This window comes from Camelus ferus, chromosome 3 (assembly GCF_009834535.1).
Source record: "Camelus ferus isolate YT-003-E chromosome 3, BCGSAC_Cfer_1.0, whole genome shotgun sequence".
NCBI lineage: Eukaryota > Metazoa > Chordata > Mammalia > Artiodactyla > Camelidae > Camelus > Camelus ferus.
Genome location: NC_045698.1, coordinates 22,510,208 through 22,530,961, shown reverse-complemented (window position 1 = coordinate 22,530,961; position 20,754 = coordinate 22,510,208). Strand labels below are relative to the sequence as shown.

General features: G+C 38.8%; 1 protein-coding gene across 2 annotated transcripts in view; it reads left to right on the top strand.

Annotated features, from left to right (window-relative positions):
- The first annotated feature begins 9,790 nt into the window (after nucleotides 1-9,790).
- Nucleotides 9,791-20,754, top strand: part of GOLPH3 (golgi phosphoprotein 3) — a 43,598-nt gene continuing 32,634 nt past the window's right edge. Inside the window, exon 1 of one of the 2 annotated variants that reach the window (XM_032470612.1) lies at nucleotides 9,791-10,300. In XM_032470612.1, coding sequence (XP_032326503.1) covers nucleotides 10,076-10,300 — 225 coding nt within the window. In that variant the 5' untranslated portion in view covers nucleotides 9,791-10,075. The remainder of the gene's footprint in view (nucleotides 10,301-20,754) is intronic. The other variant, XM_032470620.1, reaches the window with a different exon arrangement.

The window sequence follows — 20,754 nt, the reverse complement described above, 5'->3', positions numbered from 1 at the left end:
TCAGCTGAGGCCAGCCCAAATTGCTGAACTTGGAAAAATGAGCAAATAGTTGCTGTTTTAAGCCACTATTTTGGGGACGTGGTTTGTTAAACAGCAATAAATAACTCCTACAAACGTTTTTCTGAGGAATTATGAATAAAGGAAAAAGAGGATCCAATATACTGAAAGGGAGGTTAGGTTTTGTTCATTAATTTGTTCATTCACACACTCCATCTTCATGTCAAAAGGATTCAAGACCTCAAGGGGATCCCCAGGGATCCCTGTCTTCTGGTGTTCATTCATTTATATCATCCTGTCCTCTTGCGTGTGGGCTGAAACTAATGACTGTTTCTAACCAATGGAATATGGCAACAGAGATGGGATGTCATCCCTACGATGATGTTACATTATATACAGCTCCATTACGCTAACAGATTCACACCAGGGATTCGCCTTGTTGGCTTGAGGAAGTAAGCAGCAATGTTGAAGAAGCTCATTCAGCAAGAAACCCTGTGCAGCCTCTCAGAGCCAAGGGTGGCCTTCAGCCAACAGCCAACAAGAAACAGAAGCCCTCAGTTCTATAAACCTCAGGAAATGAGTTCTGCCAATAGCCTGAGCAGACTTGAAAGGCAATTCTTTCCCAATTGAGCCGCCAGATGAGAATGCAGCTCAGCTGACAACTTGATTGCATCCTTGCGAGTCCCACAGTAGAGGATACAGCTCAGCTGTGCCTAACGCCTTCCCCACAGAAACTGTGAGATGATAAATGTCTCCTGTTTGTTGTACAGCATAGAAAACTAATATAGCTGCTCAGGAAGCTTCATCTTTCAATCCTTTGACAGGAAAGCAACTTCTGTTCCTAAAAGGAAAATTCATGGTTTGTGAAAATAGGGAGACATTCTACAGATTTAAAAGGTCAATTCTTTCTCATCACACCATGATTTATTTAAAATTCTAGACAGGAGGGCATTTATTTTCATGGTTGACTCAGGGAACTGAGGATGATTTACTCAGAAAAGGTGGGGCAGAGAACAAATTGAATTTGTATACATGTATAAGGGGCTTTTTCTAGGTAATAGTGAGTAAGCTATTCAATTTCCATTGAGCTGAGAAAAAGAGAGGGGTGTTTAGTGCTACCAGAGTGTAGAGGATTATACTTAAACCTGAAGTAAATTCCAAGAAGATTGCTTTGACTTAAAACTTCCAATCACAGTAGAGATCTTTACTAATAAGTCAGGAGATGCCTCATCTCTGGTCAACAGCTTTTTGTATCCTGCTTCATGTTGACTAATCATTAAGGATTTAACTTGGAGTTTTAGAAGACTTCCTGATGATCATGGTGGAAAGATACTAAACTACCTGGTAAAACCAGGAAATCTTGCCTCTCTAGACTTCCAGGAACAATGAATAGGCATTTGGAAATATTTGAGAATTGTAACTTGTTTGATCTCTTGAGAGCTCTTTAAACTATATAATTCTAGAATTGGTGTGATATTTATATAAACAAAGAACTAAAATTATTTTTATAGCTTATCTAGTCTGCATATTTCGTTGATGTTTATAGTATTTGTTTTCTCACTATACTCTTCAATGAAGATAAGCAGAGATGTTTTGTTCTACAGTTGTTTAAAATTTTAAATCCAAGTCCAAATTTGTTGGTTAAAAAATATGAGTTTATGTTTTATTATTACAAAAGTATGTTTGTTTCTCATCACCTCCCTATGAGCAAACATTGTTCAAAACATTTTAACCTAAAAATTAAAAGCACCTATTACAAAATGCACACTTAAAAAAATCTAATTTTTTTTCTCTTGGGACATGCTTCCAGCCAGACCTAAGTCAAAGATCCCTAACTTTTGTTAATAACAAGTTTATTGGAATGTAATTTACATACCATGCAATTCACTCTTTTAAAGGTTATGATTCCATGGTTTTTAGTATATTCACAGAATTGTTCAATGGTCACCACAACTAGTTTTAGAATATTCTCATCACTTAAAAAAGAAACTTTGGACCCATTAACAGTCACTAATGGGCAATCACTAATCTATTCTCTGTTTCTATAAATTTGCTTATTCTAGATATTTCTCATAAACAGAATTGCACAATATGTGGTCTTTTGTGACTGGTTTCTCCAGTTAGCATAATGTCTTCAAGGTCTATCCATGTTGTATCAGTACTTCATTCCTTTTTATTGCCTCATAATATTTCATGATGTGGATATACCACATTTTATTTATCCATTCACCAGTTGATGGGTATTTCCACTTTTTCATTATTATAAATAAGGCTGCTATGAATATTTATATATAGGTTTTTGTGTACACATACATTTTCATTTATCTTGGGTATGTAAGGAGAGATGGAATTGCTGGGTCATATGGTTTCTCTGTGCTTAAACCTTATGCCAAATGGTTTTCCAAAGTGGTACACTATTTTACATTCTAACAAGTATTATGAGGGTTCCAATTTCTCCACATTGTAACACTTATTAATATCTGTCTTTTTAATTATAGCCATTCTAGTGGATGTGAAGTGGTATCTCATTGTGGCTTTGATTTGCTTTTCCTTGATGATACTGAGCAATTTTTCATTTGCTTATTGGCCATTTCTTTATCTTCTTTGGAAACATATCTCTTCATATACTTTGTCTATTTTTAAACTGGGTTATTTGTGTTTTTATTATTGAGCTGTAAGAGTTCTTTATATGTCTAGATACAAGTCCTTTATCAGATACATGATTGACAAAAACTTTTCGTAAAAAAATTGGTTGTCTTTTCATTTTCTTGATGGTGTTCTTTGAAGCCTATTTTCTTAATAGTGTTCTGTTAACAATGTTCAATTGATCTTTTTTTGTTTTATCCTTTGGGTGATATTTAAGAAAGCATTGCCTAATCCAAGATCATGAAGATTTATGCCAATGTTTTCAGCTGGGGATTTTATATCTTTAGCTATACATTTAGACTTTTGATCCACTTTGAGTTAATTTTTGTATATGGTATAAAGCAGAGGTTCAACTTCATTTTTTTGTGTGTGGATAAACAGTTGTTCCTGCACTATTTGTTGAAAAGACTTTTCTATCCCCGTTGAATTGTCTTGGCACCCTTGTTGAAAATCAATTGACCATAAATGTGACAGTGTACTTCTGGTAATTTTGTGTATGTGTGTATGTGTGTGTGTGTGTGTGATCTCAAAGGCTATTTTGTCTGATATTACTTAGCTTCTTTATGGTTGCTGTTTGCATGATGTATTTTTTATCATCCTTTATTTTCAACCTAGTTGCATCTATGGCAAAACAAATTACTACAAATTCAGTGGCTTAAAACAACACACATTTCCACTGGTCAGGAGTTTGGCACAGCTTAACTGAATTTTTTGCATAGAGTCTCACAAGGTTGTCATCAAGTGTCAGCTGGGCTACATTTTCGTCTAGAGCTTGGGGTCCTCTTCATAAGCTCATTCATGTTGGCATAATTCAGTTGCTGTAGTTCTAAGATTGAGGCACCAACTCTTAGATGTTACCTCTCTCCATAAGCAGTTCACAACATGGCTGTTTTCTTCTTCAAAAGAGTGTCTTGAGAGGCATCAAGAGAATGTCTCAGCTGACAAGTTTTTCTCATTAGGGAAGGGTTGGATCCACTTTTAAGGGACCACCTGATTATCCCAGGCCCACCCAGGATAATTTCTATTGATTAACTCAAAGTGGATTTATCAGGGACCTTAATTACATCTGCATCATCCCCTTCCTTTTGCCATATTCTAGTAGTTAGAAGTAAGTCAGAGAATCTGCCCACACTCAAGGAGAAAGGATTACACAAAAGAATAGACACTAGTACAGCAGGAATTATGAGGGCCATGTTAGAATTATGCCTATGACAGATGGGGACCTGGGTCGGAGCACAAATTCTCTTTTATCCATTTTGATTTTTGAAGTATGTGAATTTATTACTTCCTCAAAAATAAAATTTTAAATCTTTGAAACTTTGCATTTGTCTCATTGGACTTATATGTCCTTACGAAAAAGACTGCTTTGTAGCTATTCTTACTGTAAAATCATTGAGTCATTGGGAGGTCTGGAGGCAGGCTGTGGAACTTTGAGCAAGATATTTCATCTCTTTGTGCCTTGGTTTCCTTTTCTGTAAAAATGAGCACATAGGATGTTGTGAGAACTGAGTTAACATATTGATATCACTCAGATACTGCTGCTTGCTAACACAAAATCTTAGTAGCATACAACAGTAAGCATCTATTTCCCCAACAGTCGGGGGCTAGAATGGTTCCGCTGATCTCAGCTGGATTTGGCTAGGCTTGGCTCCAGGCTGTGGATTCATTTCTCTCTGCTCCATTCTCATTCTTCTGGGAATAGCACACTGCCTAGAGGAAGTGTTTTCATGGCCATGAAAGCAGCCAGAAGAACTTCTCATGGCAATAGCCAGAAGCACAAGAGGAGGAGAGGGCAAGCTCATCTGCATAAGCTTATTTCATGCCTCTGTTTTTACCACATCAGCTAAAATCTTATTTGCCAAAGACAGTCACACGCCAACCCCTACGTTGCGCCAAGCTCAATGTCAAGGGATGACGAAGTATACTCCACCCACTACCAGGCCATGGCAAGGATATAGATGTATAATATGACTATAGGGAAGTGAAGAATTTTGACCTAACATCAGCTCAGTCTAACATTAATATAGAAGACACTTACTTCTGTTTTACATTTAAGACATTTACAGCTGGAATATAATAATGCTAAATAAATCTTTGCTATCATTGACCAGATTTTAAAAATAAAAATAATAATAATATTGTTGAATGCTTCTGAAAGCCTTGCTAGTTATTTCAATAATACTGCTGTTCTTTAGAATAAAGCTGAGGTAAAAATGTAAAATGGTACAGTCCCTGTGAAAAAGTTTGGCAGTTTGAAAAAAAAACTAAACATACGCTTACCATATGATCCCAATTGCACTCCTGGGTATTTATCCCAGAGAAATGAAATTTTATGCCTGCACAAAACCATGTACACTAATGGTCATAGCAACATTATTTGCAATAGACCTAAATTAGAAGCAACCCAAAAATCATTCAATAGGTGCATGGGTAAGCAAACTATGGGACATCCATAGGCTAGAATACTACTCAGCAATAAAAAGGAACAAACTATTGATACACACAGTTTGGACGGACCTCAAGGGAATTTACGCTGAGTGGAAAAAAGCCAACTCAAAAGACTACCTAGTTTATCATTTCATTTATATAGCGTTCTCATATGACAAAATTATAGAGATGGAGAATAGATTTCTGGTTCCTAGGGGTTAGAGATGGGCATGACCTTAAATAGGCAACATGAGGGAATCTTTGTGGTGCTGAAACAGTTTTGTATCTTGATTGTGATGGTGGTCATACAAATCTAGACATATGATAAAACTGCACAGAACTACACATACACAAATAAGTGTCTTTAAAACCTGGAAATATGAATGTCTGTGGATTGTATCAATATTCCTTTCATGGTGTTGGTATTGTAGTACAGTTATATCAGATGTTATTATTGGTGGGATACTGGATTAAGGGTACACAAGGCCTCTCTGTACTAATTTTGCAACTTCCTGTGAATCTATAATTATTTCAAAAAATTTTATTGGATTCTGAGTTATGGGGGAAAGCCTTCTCTTCAAGTTTATAAAAGAGTTTACTCATAGTTTTCTTCTGGTGCTTTTATAGTTTCCTTTTCTAGGTGTTTTGATATTTTTATTAGGCTGAAACAGAAAGCTCATGTGCATTCAACTATTTACACAGAGCATCTCCTCTTGGAAGTTTCATATGCTTATCAAAAACTCAACTGAGATAAACTCATGCAAGCCTGGTCAGTACTCTGTGGTCCCTATTCAGTGAACAGCGCTCCTGTCCACTCTCACACAAGTCAGAGGTGGGGATTCATCCTTGAAAATCTCTTTCCCTTTTACCCCACTCTATATAGTCAATCTTCCTTTGAGTCCTATCAATTTTACTTCCTAAGTATCTCTTGAAAATTTTCACATCTTACTGTCTCTCATTCTGTGATCAAAATTAAGTTACCATGTTACCAAGTTACTACTGCAAAACGAACTGACTCCTGTATCCCTTGTGACAAACTCCTTAGTATATCTGGTGAGCTTTTCCAAATGCAAATCTGATAATATCACACACTCACCCATCCCATCCTTCCCCGTACTGGGTATTTAAAAGTGCCTTTGAAGGCTTCTCATTGTGTTCAGTTGAAAAGAGACCAAAATCTTAAAGTGGCCTTATAGCACTGAATGATTTGACCCTTGTCTGTCACTATTACTTTTAACAACACTCTCCCCCTCAGCCCAGCCAAAACGGTCTTCCATTTGATTCTCCATCATCCCATGATCTTTTCTTGCCATAGGGCCTTTGTACTCTTTCCTCTTGGGAATGACCAACCCCAATTTGGTTTAGTTAACTTCTGTTCATTCTTTGGCTTACTGCTTCCTCAGAGTTGCTTTCCTTGTGTCCCAGATAAAATATGAGTTTCTCATGTATTTGAGAACACATATTCTCATAGTACTGTATTCCTTCTGCATTCAAATGTATTCAAAGCATTTCTCAATTTATTCATAAATTAGTGTGATGATTTGCTTAGTGTCTGTGCCCTTCACTAAAGAGCCTCATGAAAGCTATGACTTTGTCTCTTTTAGCTTACTGTGACATCCTCGTTGCTCAGTATGGTGCCTGGTGTACAGCAAATATGTATACATATAAACGTATGTTCAATGATTGGATTAGGGACCTATACAGGCTTACAATTTGCCAGATGTGTTATCTTGGGCAGATGACTTAACTTCTTGGAACCTCAGTTTCTTTACAAGTAAAATGGCTGTCTCAGTCTGATATTCCCAGAAAGCAGGGCCTAAGACAAAGGCTTCTGTGCTACTCATTTTGTTATGGAGTACAACTCCCAGGAACAGGAGCGAGGGAGAGGGGGAGGGAGGGATGAAAGAGGGAGAGCCATATCTAGAATGTGTTGTTGAGCTTGCTGTAGCTATGTGCCATGAGAAGTTGTATAAACAATCTCAAAACAACCCTTTTGGAGAGAGAAAGGGGAACTTTTGTCCACCAGGTTGACCTGCCTGGGCATGACGCGTGGCGTTGACAGGCCGCACTGCAGGAGGCGGTTGGAGTCCATGCGCAGCAGCATCACCTAGTCTGCGAGGTTCTTCCAGGGGTGGCGGGGAGGTGACTGGAAAACGTGCCAGGCACATCCTCAGCAGTCAATACATACATAGTCATTATTATTAGGAATGTGTATTTCAGTCCCCAAATATCATTTATTTCCTTCTTCCCTCCTTTCCTTCCCTCCCTTTTTCTTTCCAGAGAGAAAGGTGATTTTGAAGTCTTCCTTGTGGAAAGTAAGCAAGGAAAAAATGCTAGGAAAACTCTTAAAAAAAAAAAAGAGCAACAATGTTGTGTAAAGTCTCAATAATTTCAAGAGTGTGGTACTGGTGCATGAACAGAAGGACAATGGGCATCTATTTTTGTGGACAAAACGTGTGTGGCTATTCATTATTATGGCATTGTTTATAATAGTGAAGAACTGGAAATAACCTAAATATCCATCAGTGGGGCGTTGACTGAAAAAAAAAAAAGGTATGTTTATACAATACAATATGAAGCAGCTGAAACAAATCATGAAGTTCCTTAATACTGATATAGAAAGCTCTCCAACATCAATTAAGTGAAAAAAATCAAGATACAAAACAATGTGTACAATGTGCTAATACTGGCATGAAAAGGTAAGAAAAACATATTTTCATATTTGCTTGAAGAGACATTTAAACATTGTGTTTGTATGTGCCTAAGTATTTTATTACCTATTGCTGTATAACAAATTATTCCAAACTTAGCAGCATAAAAAACAACAAATGTTTATTTTCTCACTTGTTTTTTTTATAGCCATTCAGGCATGGCTTAGCTGGGGATACAGGTTCAGACTTACATGAGGTTGCAATCAAGATGTTACCTAAGGCTTGGCTGGGTCTGAGAGCCACTTCCAAGATAGCTCACTCACAAGGCTGTTAGGCAGGAGGCCTCAATTTCTTCCCAACTAGACCTCTCCATAAGGTTGCAACTGGCCTCCCTCAGAGTAAACGATCTGAGAGAGACGGAAATGGAACAACCCGCAAAGACCGTGGCCTAGTCTAAGAAGTCACACACAATCATGCTTGCCACATTCTATACGTGAAGAGAGTCACTAAGTTTGGCCCACATGCCAGGGGAGGGGAATTAAGCTTCACATTTTGAGAGGACTATCAGAGAATTAGTTGACATATTTCAAAATCATCTGGGGAGGGAGGAACAACTAGGCGAAGAGGGCCAGGGCTGGAAGGAAGATCTTTACTGTATCTAACTTTACATTGTTTTAAACTGTGTATTTGACTATATTAATCAAATAATTGTATCTCTTTTAAAAAGAAACATGTTTTAAACTATTAGGGAAAGAACTGGGAGATAGATGAAAGTTGGGGAAAAAAAGCTGAACAGGATGTGAATGTGAAAAACTGGTTGAGGTGAAATTGACCTTTGTCCAAAAAGATAGGAAAAAAGGAGGGTCTACTTTATGATCACCCTGCCGCCTCCTCCCCACCCCAAGAGACTTAGTATTCTCACTTTTTAGGGCACCGGGTGGTGACGGTGAAGTGTGAGTTCTGGATAATGGGTTTGTGGAAGGGGAAGAACTCTGTAGCCAGAATGTTGGATGGGAAGAGTTTACCGTTTACCGTTTATTATAGCTTAAGTCCTGTTACAGTATCTCTCCTACCTAAATCGTTCTGTAACCAGTCTGTGGTCACTGTTGATTTTAAATAATATCGGATGACACACTACCATTTTTGGGTAATGTTTTACTTATAAGCTCCATTCTTCTGGCTCTCCAAATTCCACTTTCAAGTTTGACATCTATTCTTTAACGTAACTGGCACAAAACTGTCAAGTACGCCAAGAGGATTTAACCTAGTAATTACATTGAAGGAGATTTAATGTGTACAAAGACGTGGCATGAAATCCAACCGGTTTATTGTCTCAGTAAAAAGTTCGTTAAGGTCGAGCGTACTGGTATGTGCAGTACTAACTGTACTCACTGCGCCCTGTGATTTTTACAAGTCGGGAGTGAGGAACAAAGCTTTACAAACAAAACTAATCAATTTGTTCTAACCTCTTTTTTCATACACTAATACACCCAGAAGCACTCCATGTTCACTTTCAAGCCATTTAAAGGCAGTTGCCCCTTTTGAAGGGTCTGGGAATCCGGGCAGAGAGCGCGCCCTCTTCCCTCCCGCTACAGCGGTGAGCAAAGTCCTTCCAGCGTCTCTTGGGGACCCTGGACTCCAAGGCGGGTCCCTGCAGCGCCGATCGAGTTCGATTCCGAAGACGGTGGTGTCTGGGATGCTAAAGGCACAGCTGGAGGCCGAGCAGGGTCCACCCTGGCGAGGCCGCGGCTGCCCCGCTTCGTGGCGGCCTTGCCAGTCCCTGGTTCCAGCCCCGGTTTCTTGGGGAGCGGGGAGCACAGGGAGAGGCGGGCAGAAAAAGGACACGTCACCGGAGGGGGACCGCGCAGGCCGGGCGGCGAAGGGACCTCATAGAAAGGGCGAGCCGTGGAGACCCAGGGGCCGGGGGGAGGGCCATCGTGGTCGTCCGGTCCCCGCCCTCTGCCCGGCCCGCCGGGACCCAGCCGGCCGCTTCCGGCGCCCTCCGGGCCCGCCCCGCGCAGCCCGTGCCACATCCTCCAGTGACGTCAGCCAGCGCCGCCATATTGGAAAGGCGCCGCCGCCGCTTCCTCCTCCTTCGCCTCCGCCTCGGAGCTCTGGCTGCCTCGGGGGCCGCGGCCGCAGGGAGGACCGAGCCCCTCGCCTGCCCCGCCGACGCCCGTCCCGCCCGCTTCGCCCCGGCCCGTCTCCCCATGACTGGCCCCGCTGCCGACGGAGGTCGCCCCAGCGCCCGGGTTTAACACGGAAGCCCGGGTCGGGGCCCGCGGAGGGAGCGAGAGGGATACCCGGCCGGTCCCGCGTCCCTGTCGGCCCGGCGCGGTGCCTCGGCGGGAGCCATGACCTCGCTGACCCAGCGCAGCTCCGGGCTGGTGCAGCGGCGCACCGAGGCCTCCCGCAACGCCGCGGACAAGGAGCGGGCGGGGGGCGGCGGCGGCGGCAACGGCGAGGACGACGCGCAGAGCCGCCGCGACGAGCAGGACGACGACGACAAGGGCGACTCCAAGGAAACGCGGCTGACCCTGATGGAGGAGGTGCTCCTGCTGGGCCTCAAGGACCGAGAGGTGCGAGCGCGGCGGGCAGGGCGGGGGCGGCCGGCGCGGGGCCCGGGCGCCAGGCGGGAGCCCGGCCACCCGCGCCGCGCGTCTGCCCTCCGAGCTGAGCGCCCAGCTGGCCCAGTGCTTCCAGATCCTCCCCGCACAGATTTCTTGGATTTCCCTTTCTCCTTTCACAGTCACTCCTTTCATTTTGACTGCCCGGCAGCCTGTTTCTTCCTCGCTCTTTTTCCGCGTGTTTAACCCGTGTAGACCCCAGGGTATATACAGTTCCCACCTGGAGACTGCGAGTTAGAGTGAAACACCAGGATCAACCAACGCCCCGGAGTCAGGGGCTCTGCAGGTTTTAGGACCTGGGAGGGGTCCACGAATCTGCTTTCTGGGGGGTTAAAGGAAACACAACTTAAGGTGTACGGTTTGGAATTTTGAAAAAATGTCAGTGAAATGGTAATGGAGGCAAAAGTTGTTTTCCTGATAAAGTTAAAAATCCAACAAAATTCTCATGAAACCTCTGGGAAAGTGACTTTCTAGGTAAACTTGGTTTGGGTGAGAAATCATTTTTAGCATCGCTTTTACATTTTATCAGTATTCTCAAGAAAGAAGTGCCGTCTTAAAAGCTTTTTCGTGGGGGTGCTTGAAGTGCTAGGTTTGTGATTTGATGGAAGGCCTAAAGTTTCGATAGATACTTTTACTCTGACTTTGAAACGATTATTTTAACACCAGTATCTTTTGAAAATGTTGACACACAGAGAATTTGAGAAAAATGCTACAGTGGACATGTATATACTCAGCTCCTAGGTACTATAGTTAACATTTTGCTAGATATGCTTTATGACCTGCAGAGGGTCGGACAGATGAATGTACAATGTATGGTCAGGGGGTCCCAGACGTTTGTTTTATCTCCGTATGGAAACTACAGACAGCACATTTTGAGTCGAATACAAAAAATACCTGATTTTTTTTAAAATAAAGTTTTCCCAATTCACAGAGGTGGGCAAAAAAATATTTAATTCTTCTTTAAACAGCTTAGTCTTTTTTCACCAAAACTTACCAGAAATAGGTGAGTTTCATATGGATTGTTTGTGTACTCCTGATATTTAGTAATCTAATGAGTTTAAGTTTTACCTTGATGGGAATGTGTAGTGTATTTGCAATATCTGGGCGTTCAATTTGCTCAGGTTTTACTGATGATCACTTGAAAAAGTTGATGTCCTTTTGGCTATGAAAGGGGCCCGGTATCAGTTTTTTTTTTTTTTCCTCCAGTTTTTTAATTACTGAGTTATGATGAAAGCAGGCTATGTGTGAAATTTCTTTTTGTTCTTTGAAAAAACAAAGTATAATGTCCTACTAATGTGATTTTAGAATATATTCAACTTATTTTTAGATTTCACAATTTAGAATCTTGGTAGTAAACATTTCTCTTCAAGTCTTTATCTTTTTCCTTAGGGACAAAAGTAACATTATAGAAAATACCCTCCCCCCCCAAACCCCCTGCATCCCCCCTGCCAAGAAAAAAAAAAGCAAAATAAGAAAACAAGTCATCTATTCCTGAGTGAACATTTTGGTTTTACAGTTTTTGAGACTTCGGTGTGCTTACATTCTTTCTGTAAAACTAAAACTTTAAAGTTAAAACCAAAATTAGCTTTTGGACTTCTGAGTCACTAAATGAGAAATTATGGTGGAAAAGTACTTTTGTTTTTTCAAGTACGTGTTACTTTAAATGTTTAAGCAGAGGCATATTAACATGCTGTGTTTCTGTGATTGGTTTTCATGAAGATTATTTAAAGATTTATTTGTTGAAGCTTAATGGTACTTAAAATTTAGACAATTTGAAGTTATTTGGTGGTAGATAATGGAAACCATCTGTTGTGTTTGTGTCAAGGGTCACTATACTTTCCGTGTCACGGCCAAGGTCCAGACGCTAGCTAATTCTAGACATTTCTTACTAACTTCAGCAACCACGTAGGGAAACTTTTTTTCCCTCCCTTTTGCAGGTTGAGTCCTGGGAGCTGAAGTGGAGGTGGGTGGGGCTGGGACTTTTCATTGCTTTAGATTTAGATTTTAGGGATTAGCCTGTGTATTTTCCCCTGTCCTCACATCTTTACCTAATAACTAGCCCTGGCAACTTACCTATTCATGTTTTTCTCCTTGGGAGATTCCCCCCCCCCCCCCCGTGTCTTCAACTTGTATCACTCTTTTCATAGGACAGGAATTACTCTCTGATGTATGTTCTAGGCATTTATGCTTGTTAATATTAGATTTTAACTTACTAAATTTTAACAAGTTTGAATATTAACAAGTTCTAAACTTTTTAGCCATAAAACACAGCTTAATAAATCCATTGCTTTAAATTTTTGTTGTTTTAACTTAGCATCCATTTTTAGTGATAGCTTTTAAGATATTTAAAAGCTAAATTTTAAGGTTAGGTCATTCATGATGGACACATTTTGTATATATGTGACGTAACCTTATTTGAAATCAAAATAATCAAGAAAAATTTTGAAGAAGTTGTGAAATGGTGAAATTAGTTTGACTTTTTAAAAATGCTGAGACTTATGGCTTGTTAAAAATACTTTTTGTTGAATAATAAGCCTACAGAAAAGTTCACATGTGTGAAGAATCTTTGCAAACTGAGCACACCTGTTAAACCAGCGCCTAGATCAAGAAACAACATGATCAGCTCTCCAGAAGCTCCACCTGATTTCCTTTCCAGTCTCTTCCTGGTCCTCGAGGGTCACCATTCACTTGACTTCAGAATTCAGCATAGAATAACTTTGCCCATTTTCGTACTTTGATTTGTATCTTTTATTCCGCATTGTTTGTGAGCTTCATCTGTATTGTGTGAGGTTGTCGTTTGTTCATTCTCATTGCATTACAACTTACTTTTAACACATACACAATCTACAACATTGAAAATAATTATTTTGATTTCTATCCTGAATTTAGTTTTCTCCCCCCTCACCCCTTTACTGAACAGAAGGCTCAGCTTGCCTGCCAATAAGCAGATGGTCTGGCTTCAAATTACCTATTAGGGGTGACTCTAAAGTTACTGTGGGTTTCATTTCATGTATTTTTTTTAAATGATTTTCCTTTCTGGCTTTTACTAAAATACAGGTGCCTATCCCTTCTGGGAATTCCAGTGCTCAGTCTGGGCAGAGGACATAGGTGTTGAAGTGAATCTTCGGAGGCCACAGCAAGGGTGGCAGATAGGTTTAAAGTTGAATTCAACTTCCAAATAATTAGCGAGATTTCTGCATTCTCTGTGTTTGAGAGGGAAGGGCACCAAAAGAGCCAGGTGTTTCCCTTCCCCAACCTATTTGATTTTTCCATAGAGACTTGCAGTAGAGTGTTTTCAGAATGCCTCATTGAGAATTATCTGAAATAACTGGTGTCATATACTTTGAAATGTCTTCATTCGTGGCAAATCTTAGTGCTTTAAAGTTGTATTTAGTTATTTTAAATGGCCAGGTAAATTTAGAGTGTACATGTGGAATAGACAGTGTAGCCCTGGTTGGAGGTGTGTCCTTTATTTTACATGTTATTTGAACTCTCTGAGCCTCAGAGCTCCCTGAAATGGAGAGAGACATAGTCCTCTCCCATGGTTCTGATTGGATTGTTGCATTTATTGTTTTACTCTCTACCACGTCTTCCCCAGGTTTTGTCTTACTTTTAGGGCTCTCCTTAATGTGTATAGCCCCAGGATGCTCTGTTGAAGCATTTACCCCTTTCCTTTTGTGGTGCAGTCAGACTTAGACTTGTCCATTCAGACGTTTTCTCTTGGGGCTTTGGATCTTGAGAGCAGAGCAGGCTGTGGGGTTTTTTGGAGACCTATCAGAGGAGTGTCGTGTGGATCAGACTGTTCTCTGACTTAGTTCTTTTAGCTTCTTTCTCCCTAGCCCTTTGATGCTGTCTTTTTTCCGTCTTGATTTTCCAGACACTTTGCAGTTTTGTAAATTGAAGAACCTTCTAGTAAAGTCTCCTTTTAAAGATAGCCAGTTACTCATGTTTTTAATGCTTGCAGAAAAGAACCATAATGCGATAATTTTACACTGCATCTTGAAAAATAAAGTGCTTGAGCTGGATAATACACGTTTAGGGTAAAATAGTTAAGTTTAACTAAAATGATGGAACTGACTTTTGTGTGGCTTTTAGACTGGCTTCAGAGGTTGATCTCAAAGATGTGCTCCATTTTTGGAGTAAATTTCCCAAGGTCGCTACTTTGAACTACAGTGCTTATCAAGATGGATAACTTGTTTTTAAAAAAGTTCTCATTTCTATACATGCAGTAATATATACCATCTCTGCATATCAAACCTCTTAATGAGAAATTCACATTTTCAGTATTTCAGGATGTGCTAAGATTTTTAGTACAGTATAATAAAGACTCTGAGTTTTGGAATCTTGTTAGTCCTTTAATACAAATTATGTACTGTTGATATTTTTGAAAGGTTTGCAATTTCACTTATTTTTTCAGGTGTATTTAAGAATAAGTACACACGTATGAGATCTACAGGATCTCAAAAATTTGTTTTTGGAGTTCATTGAACCACTTGATTGTACCTTTTAAATAGGATTTTAATTAGTGAAATCACTTTTCAGTGCTTCGGGGTTCTTTCACAGTGTGGCCAAAATATTCACTGATTCATTTTGTAAGTCATACTAATATTTGATATTTATTAATTTTAAACTGAGCATTCCTGTATGATCATTTGAGACTATCTTTTAGAATTATACTTTTGAAATAATTTTGATCAAATATTTGGAGAGTTTTTCTGATGTTTAAAGAAATAACCTGTTATAAAAAGTGTCAGTTATGTGTAAGTTTCAAAAGACCCGAAAGATACTGTGTTTGTCTTGTTATGTAATGTTAAACTTTTGGCCCAGCACTCCTTTATGTTCAGGCAAATTTTTCCTACTTTGTATCAGGATAATTTTTCTGCTGTTAATCAGGGTAAACTGTATCATTCAAAGTTGCTATAGTCTTTGTTCAGGGGATTTTATTTTCATGCTAGTCTCCTTCTGAAGCAGCACAAAGAGACTGCTTGTCCCTGTGTTTCTTCCATTTAATAAGTGTAGTGACAAGTGCCAAAGGTGGAGGCCTGGCTTCATTTTGAAATTGATGTTAGTGGCTTTAGGTTTCTCTAATCAAAGCCTGAAACACTGCAGCCTGTTTTAATAGCATTGTATGATATATAATGCAGTCTAGTAAATAATGAGGTTTTAATTTAGATATTACAGGTGTGTATGTGTGTGTGTGTATATATATATATTATATATATATATATAATATATATATATAATAGGTTGTTATTTTATCCATATTACCTCATCTATTTTGTTTGGTAAACTGATCTACAAGAATACAATTAATATTAACATACATTATATTATCAGAAAGAATGCTTCTGGTAATTAGACTTTTAAGCTTAAAAAGTTAAATTTTAAATGAAAAAAATTTTAAACTTTTTGTTTTTAAACTTAAATTGTATGTGGTTTATATATTCCTTTAATGGAGGAGTTCTTAAACTGGAGTCAACAGATGTAGTTTAGAAAGTCTTTGAACAATGCAGTTGTATGTGTATTTTTCTGGAGAAAGAGAACATATCTTTCATCAGATACTCAAAGCATTTAGTGACAGAAATTTAAAATTTGTTTTAGTTTAAGTTTTTCATTTTTGCTGTGTTTTGTGTTTTTGTTTCCTTTGGAAAATTGACTTCAGAAAATTTCAGGTTTCAGGTAGCAGTGAGTTGGATTTTCAGTTCTGTGAGATTAGAGATAGGAAGCCGACATTTCTGTAGCCTGGTCATCTTGCTAAATGACGTTTACAAGTTGTGAAACTACCCCATGTAGAATGCTAACAACTTCCATGCATTCATCAAAAGTTTATTGAGCCTAGCCCTTGATGAGGTACAAACACTAGGAAGAAGATCTCTATCTTTTAAGCCCATTTCATTTTAGTTCTCTGGGTCAAAACTCTTATAGTAAACTACAAAACTAAATTGTATTGCCATTGTAGACTTTTTCCTTGGTGAATAGCTTAGCTCATATAGCTGGCATATAGCTACCACTCAGTATTTATTAAGTAAATCATGTATTTTCAGTGAGAGTGATGTCATCCCTAAAGGAGGGAGAAATGATTCTGGGGGTGGTGATGAAAAATTCTACCTCCATTTTTTTTTCTTACTCCTTTTAAGTGTAAAGCATAGATACATGTACAGTATGTAAACAAATATACAATGGACCATCTTATTGAAATGTAATGGGGGAGCGTGTGGTTAGGGGAAAAAGTCTGAAAAGCTCCTTTAGGGAACAATAATGAAAAAATTGAGAAATACTAAAATAAATCAATACTGAAAATACTTAAGTTTGTGCTTAGCTGAAGTTTAGAGATCCTTTTCTCTGATAGGAATTTTTATGGTAATAGAATTTGACTTGTAGCTCAGTTGTAGGAGGAACAGTTTTAGCATTCTGAACTGTAGGAAGTTGTGAATTATATTTTAAGAGCAAAGTTATTTTATTTATATTCATTTTTATTATTGGAAGTGTAGTTTACAATGTTGTATCAATTCCTAGTGTGCAACATGTTTAGTCATACAGATACATACATATATTTGTTTCACATTCTTTTTCATTATAGGTTACTACAAGATACTGAATATAGTTCCCTGTGCCGTACAGAAGAAACTTGCTTATTTATTTTATATATAGTTAGTTAGTATCTGCAAATCTCTAATTCCCAATTTAATCCCTTCCCACCACCTTCCCCCTCAGTAACCGTAAGTTTGTTTTCTATGTCTGTGAGTCTGTTTCTGTTTTGTAAATAAGTTCATTTATTTATTTATTTATTTAAGATTCCACACCTGAGTGATGTCATGGTATTTTTCTTTCACTTTCTGACTTCACTTAGAATGATGATCTCCAGGTCTATCCATGTTGCTGCAAATGGCATTATTTTATTTTTTATGGCTGAATAGTATTTCATTGTATAAATATACCACAACTTTATCCAGTCATTTGTTGATGGACATTCATTTAGGTTGTTTCCATGTCTTGGCTATTGTATACAGTGCTGCTGTGAACATTGGGGTGCATGTATCCTTTTAAGTTAGAGTTCCCTCCAGCTATATATGCCCAGGAATGGGATTGCTGAATCATGATAAGTCAATTTTTAGTTTTTTGATTAATCTTCATACTGTTTTCCATAATGGCCGCACCAAACTACATTCCCACCAACAGTATAGTAGGGTTCTCTTTCCTCCACACCCTCTCCAGCATTTATTGTTTGTGGACTTTTGAATGATGGCCATCCTGGCTGGTGTGAGGTGATACCTCATTGTGGTTTTGATTTGCATTTCTCTGATAATTAGCAATATTGAGCACGCTTCATGTGCCTATTGGCCATTTGTGTGTCTTCACTGGAGAATTGCTTGTTTAGGTCTTCTGCCCATTTTTGGATCAGGTTGTTTGTTTTTTTGGTTAAGTTGTATGAGCTGTTTATATATTCTGGAAATTAAGCCCTTGTCGCATCATTTGCAAATATTTTCTCCCATTCTACAGATTGTCTTTTTGTTTTGCTTATGGTTTGAGCAAAGTTATTCTTGTTGATTGATAATGTGTAGGTAAACTTTTTGTTCCCCACTTCTACCCTCTACCTTCTGCATGGACTGAAAATTAAAGGACTGCATATAAATTGCTAATGGTTATTTTTACTCTGGTTTCATTTTCTAATTCCAGTTTCTTACATGTAACTGTTAAACAGTTCTATACCATGTTGACAAAATAAGGTCAGAAATAGCATTTTGAGAATTTAGCTTAAATTTCAGTTCAGTCACTGAATTGAACTTCTCATTTAATTTTTAAAATCTATATCCTATTATATAAGATGGAAACAGATTTAGTTCAGTCCAACTAGTGAACACCTATATGCCAGTGTCTTTGCTTGGTGGTGGGGTTACAAAGAAAAACTTCCCCTCAAGGAGCATCCTGTTTATACAGAAGACAGATTTGCAAATGGTTTCAATAAAATAAATTACTGACTTCAATGAAAGTACTTATTAAGAGTAGCAGAGACATAGGGAGATGCCTTGGATTGGGACTCAGAAGACTGCTCTGTTCTTGACTCCCAGGCTTGCCCTTGACTAGTGAGAAGAATTAGGATAACTGCTTTTAATTCTTAGACCCTCAGTTTCCCCCTGGGCACAGTGGGCCTACGTTTGTGGACTGTCCCATAATGTCTAAATTGTAGGAATCCAGTGAATTGATATATGTACAAGTACTTTGAGAACTACAAGGTGCTGAACAAATGCAAAAGGGTAATTGCCTAGCCTAGAGAAGTGACTTAAGATTTTTGTAGTGATCCTTGATGAGTATTAATACTTCCACAATTTTTTTTTTATTATTTCTTGACCCTCTTGTGGTTTGCTGGGCTTCGTGAACATTCCATTTAAGTGTAATTGCTTGTATATGCATTTTTCCTGAACCTACAACCTGTTTTATTTTGGGTTGTTTTTTTTTTTTTTTTTGGTAATCCCTGGCCAGCTGTTTTGGGAAATCTGGAAATCTGAAGTAACACTTCTTATTCTTAGGCCAAGTCCAGAGTCTTCCTTGAACAATTTTTATAAGATACTCCTGCCTCTCCAGAGACACCAGAAGCCTCCAAACCTCTAAAATGATACATGACTCTAATGACAAGTAAAATACATGTAAAGTGCCTTGCATCATTGGTGCACAATAAATGTTAGGTTTCAGTGTGTCTTGCTTGTAAATCAGAAGGCTTCAAAAGGTCCTGACCTCTTCTAACCCCTCTTATCACCAGTTCTTCCCACCTTTCATTGGTCCCATCTACTCTTTTTGATGCCCCCTCCATTTTTTTTAGGGAGGGTCCTTCCTCCCTGAATTCAAGGCCAAGATCTGAAGGTGATAGGGCTGGGTCCCCTGGAGAAGGCATTGGCCCACAACTCTTAAAAATTTGTCTTTATTGAATTTTTCACCCCATTTCCTCCCCATCTTTTATTTAACTTCATTTCTCCCTCACTGTTGGTCCTTTGGCTACCAAAGCCCCTTCCCTGAGGAGATTGAGTGGGGAAAGATGTGGGAATAACAGTTGCCAAAATTGCACCAAATTATGAAATTTTACTTTGTTCAAGGCTTTTTGTTAAATGTGACCTGGAATAAAATAAATTAACAAGAAAAGTTCTAGTATTCACAAGTTTATGGTCTAGTAGTGGGAAGATAAGGCACTTGAGAATTAAAGTAACAGTGTAAAGTAGTACTATCCTGAGTGCCACCTGGGTAGTAGAAGACAGCATGTTTCTGGTTCGGAGGAAGTACAGAATTAGGCCGAGGCTGTCCCGGAGCGTGTCAGGAGCAGAAGGGAGTTGGGCTGGCATTGCACAATTTACGGGAGGGGCATTTCATTTCAGGAGACGAGGGGGAGCCAGGGCTTGGAACAGTCTACCAGGGAATTCTATTCACAGAGTAGTTTGAAGCTAACTGGAAATTGGTTTTGGGATTAACTTCCATTTGATTGTCACAAATAGTCATCTAAAGTGACATCCATGAAATTCTAAATTAAAATTTAAAAATTGTCTTAACGTACATTTGAAGTGATTTTCAAAAATACTTGATGTACTTAAAGTTGTTTTTAAGTTTTGAACTTAAAATATTTTGTCTGTTCATCCATTCACCCATCCATGTAACTCTCACTTAATTTCTCAAGTATTTGAAGATCTTTTATGCTTTGGGCAGTGTCGCTGGAGTCCCATTATTAAAATGGTTTTTTTCCATAGTCTCGGTTGTGACTGATAGATCTAAAAGAATAGAAGGGAAGCTATAGGCTTTTAATTTTTAGTTTTTTTGTTGTGATAAAATAGAACATTTACCATTTCAGCCATTTTAAAGCGTACACCTCTGGTGTTAAGGACATTCACATTGTTGTAAATGTCACAGACATTGTCACTACTCCATTGCAAACTGAAACTCCTACCCGTTAAATGCTATCTCCTCATTTTCCCGTTCTCCAGCCTCTGGTAACTACCATTCCATTCTGCTTTTTATCTCTGAATTTGACTATTCTAGGTACCTCATACAAGTGGAATTTAAGGCTGATTAATATTCTGTTATATGTATATACCACATTTTGTTTGTCCATTCATCTGTTGATGGACATTTTGGTTGTTTCTGCTTTTTAGTTATTGTGAATAAGGCTGCTTTGAACATTGTTGTACAAATAACTGAGTCTCTGTTTCAGTTCTTTTGGATATATACATGGAAGTGGGATTGCTGGATCACATGGTAATTCTATGTTTAGTTTTTTTGAGGAACTACCATATGACTTTCCACAGTGGTTGCACCATTTTACATTCCCAGCAGCAATGTGCAAGGATTGTGATTTCTCCACATCCTGGCCATTACTTGCTACTTGGTTTTTTTTGTTTTGTTTTTTGATGATAACTATTCTAACA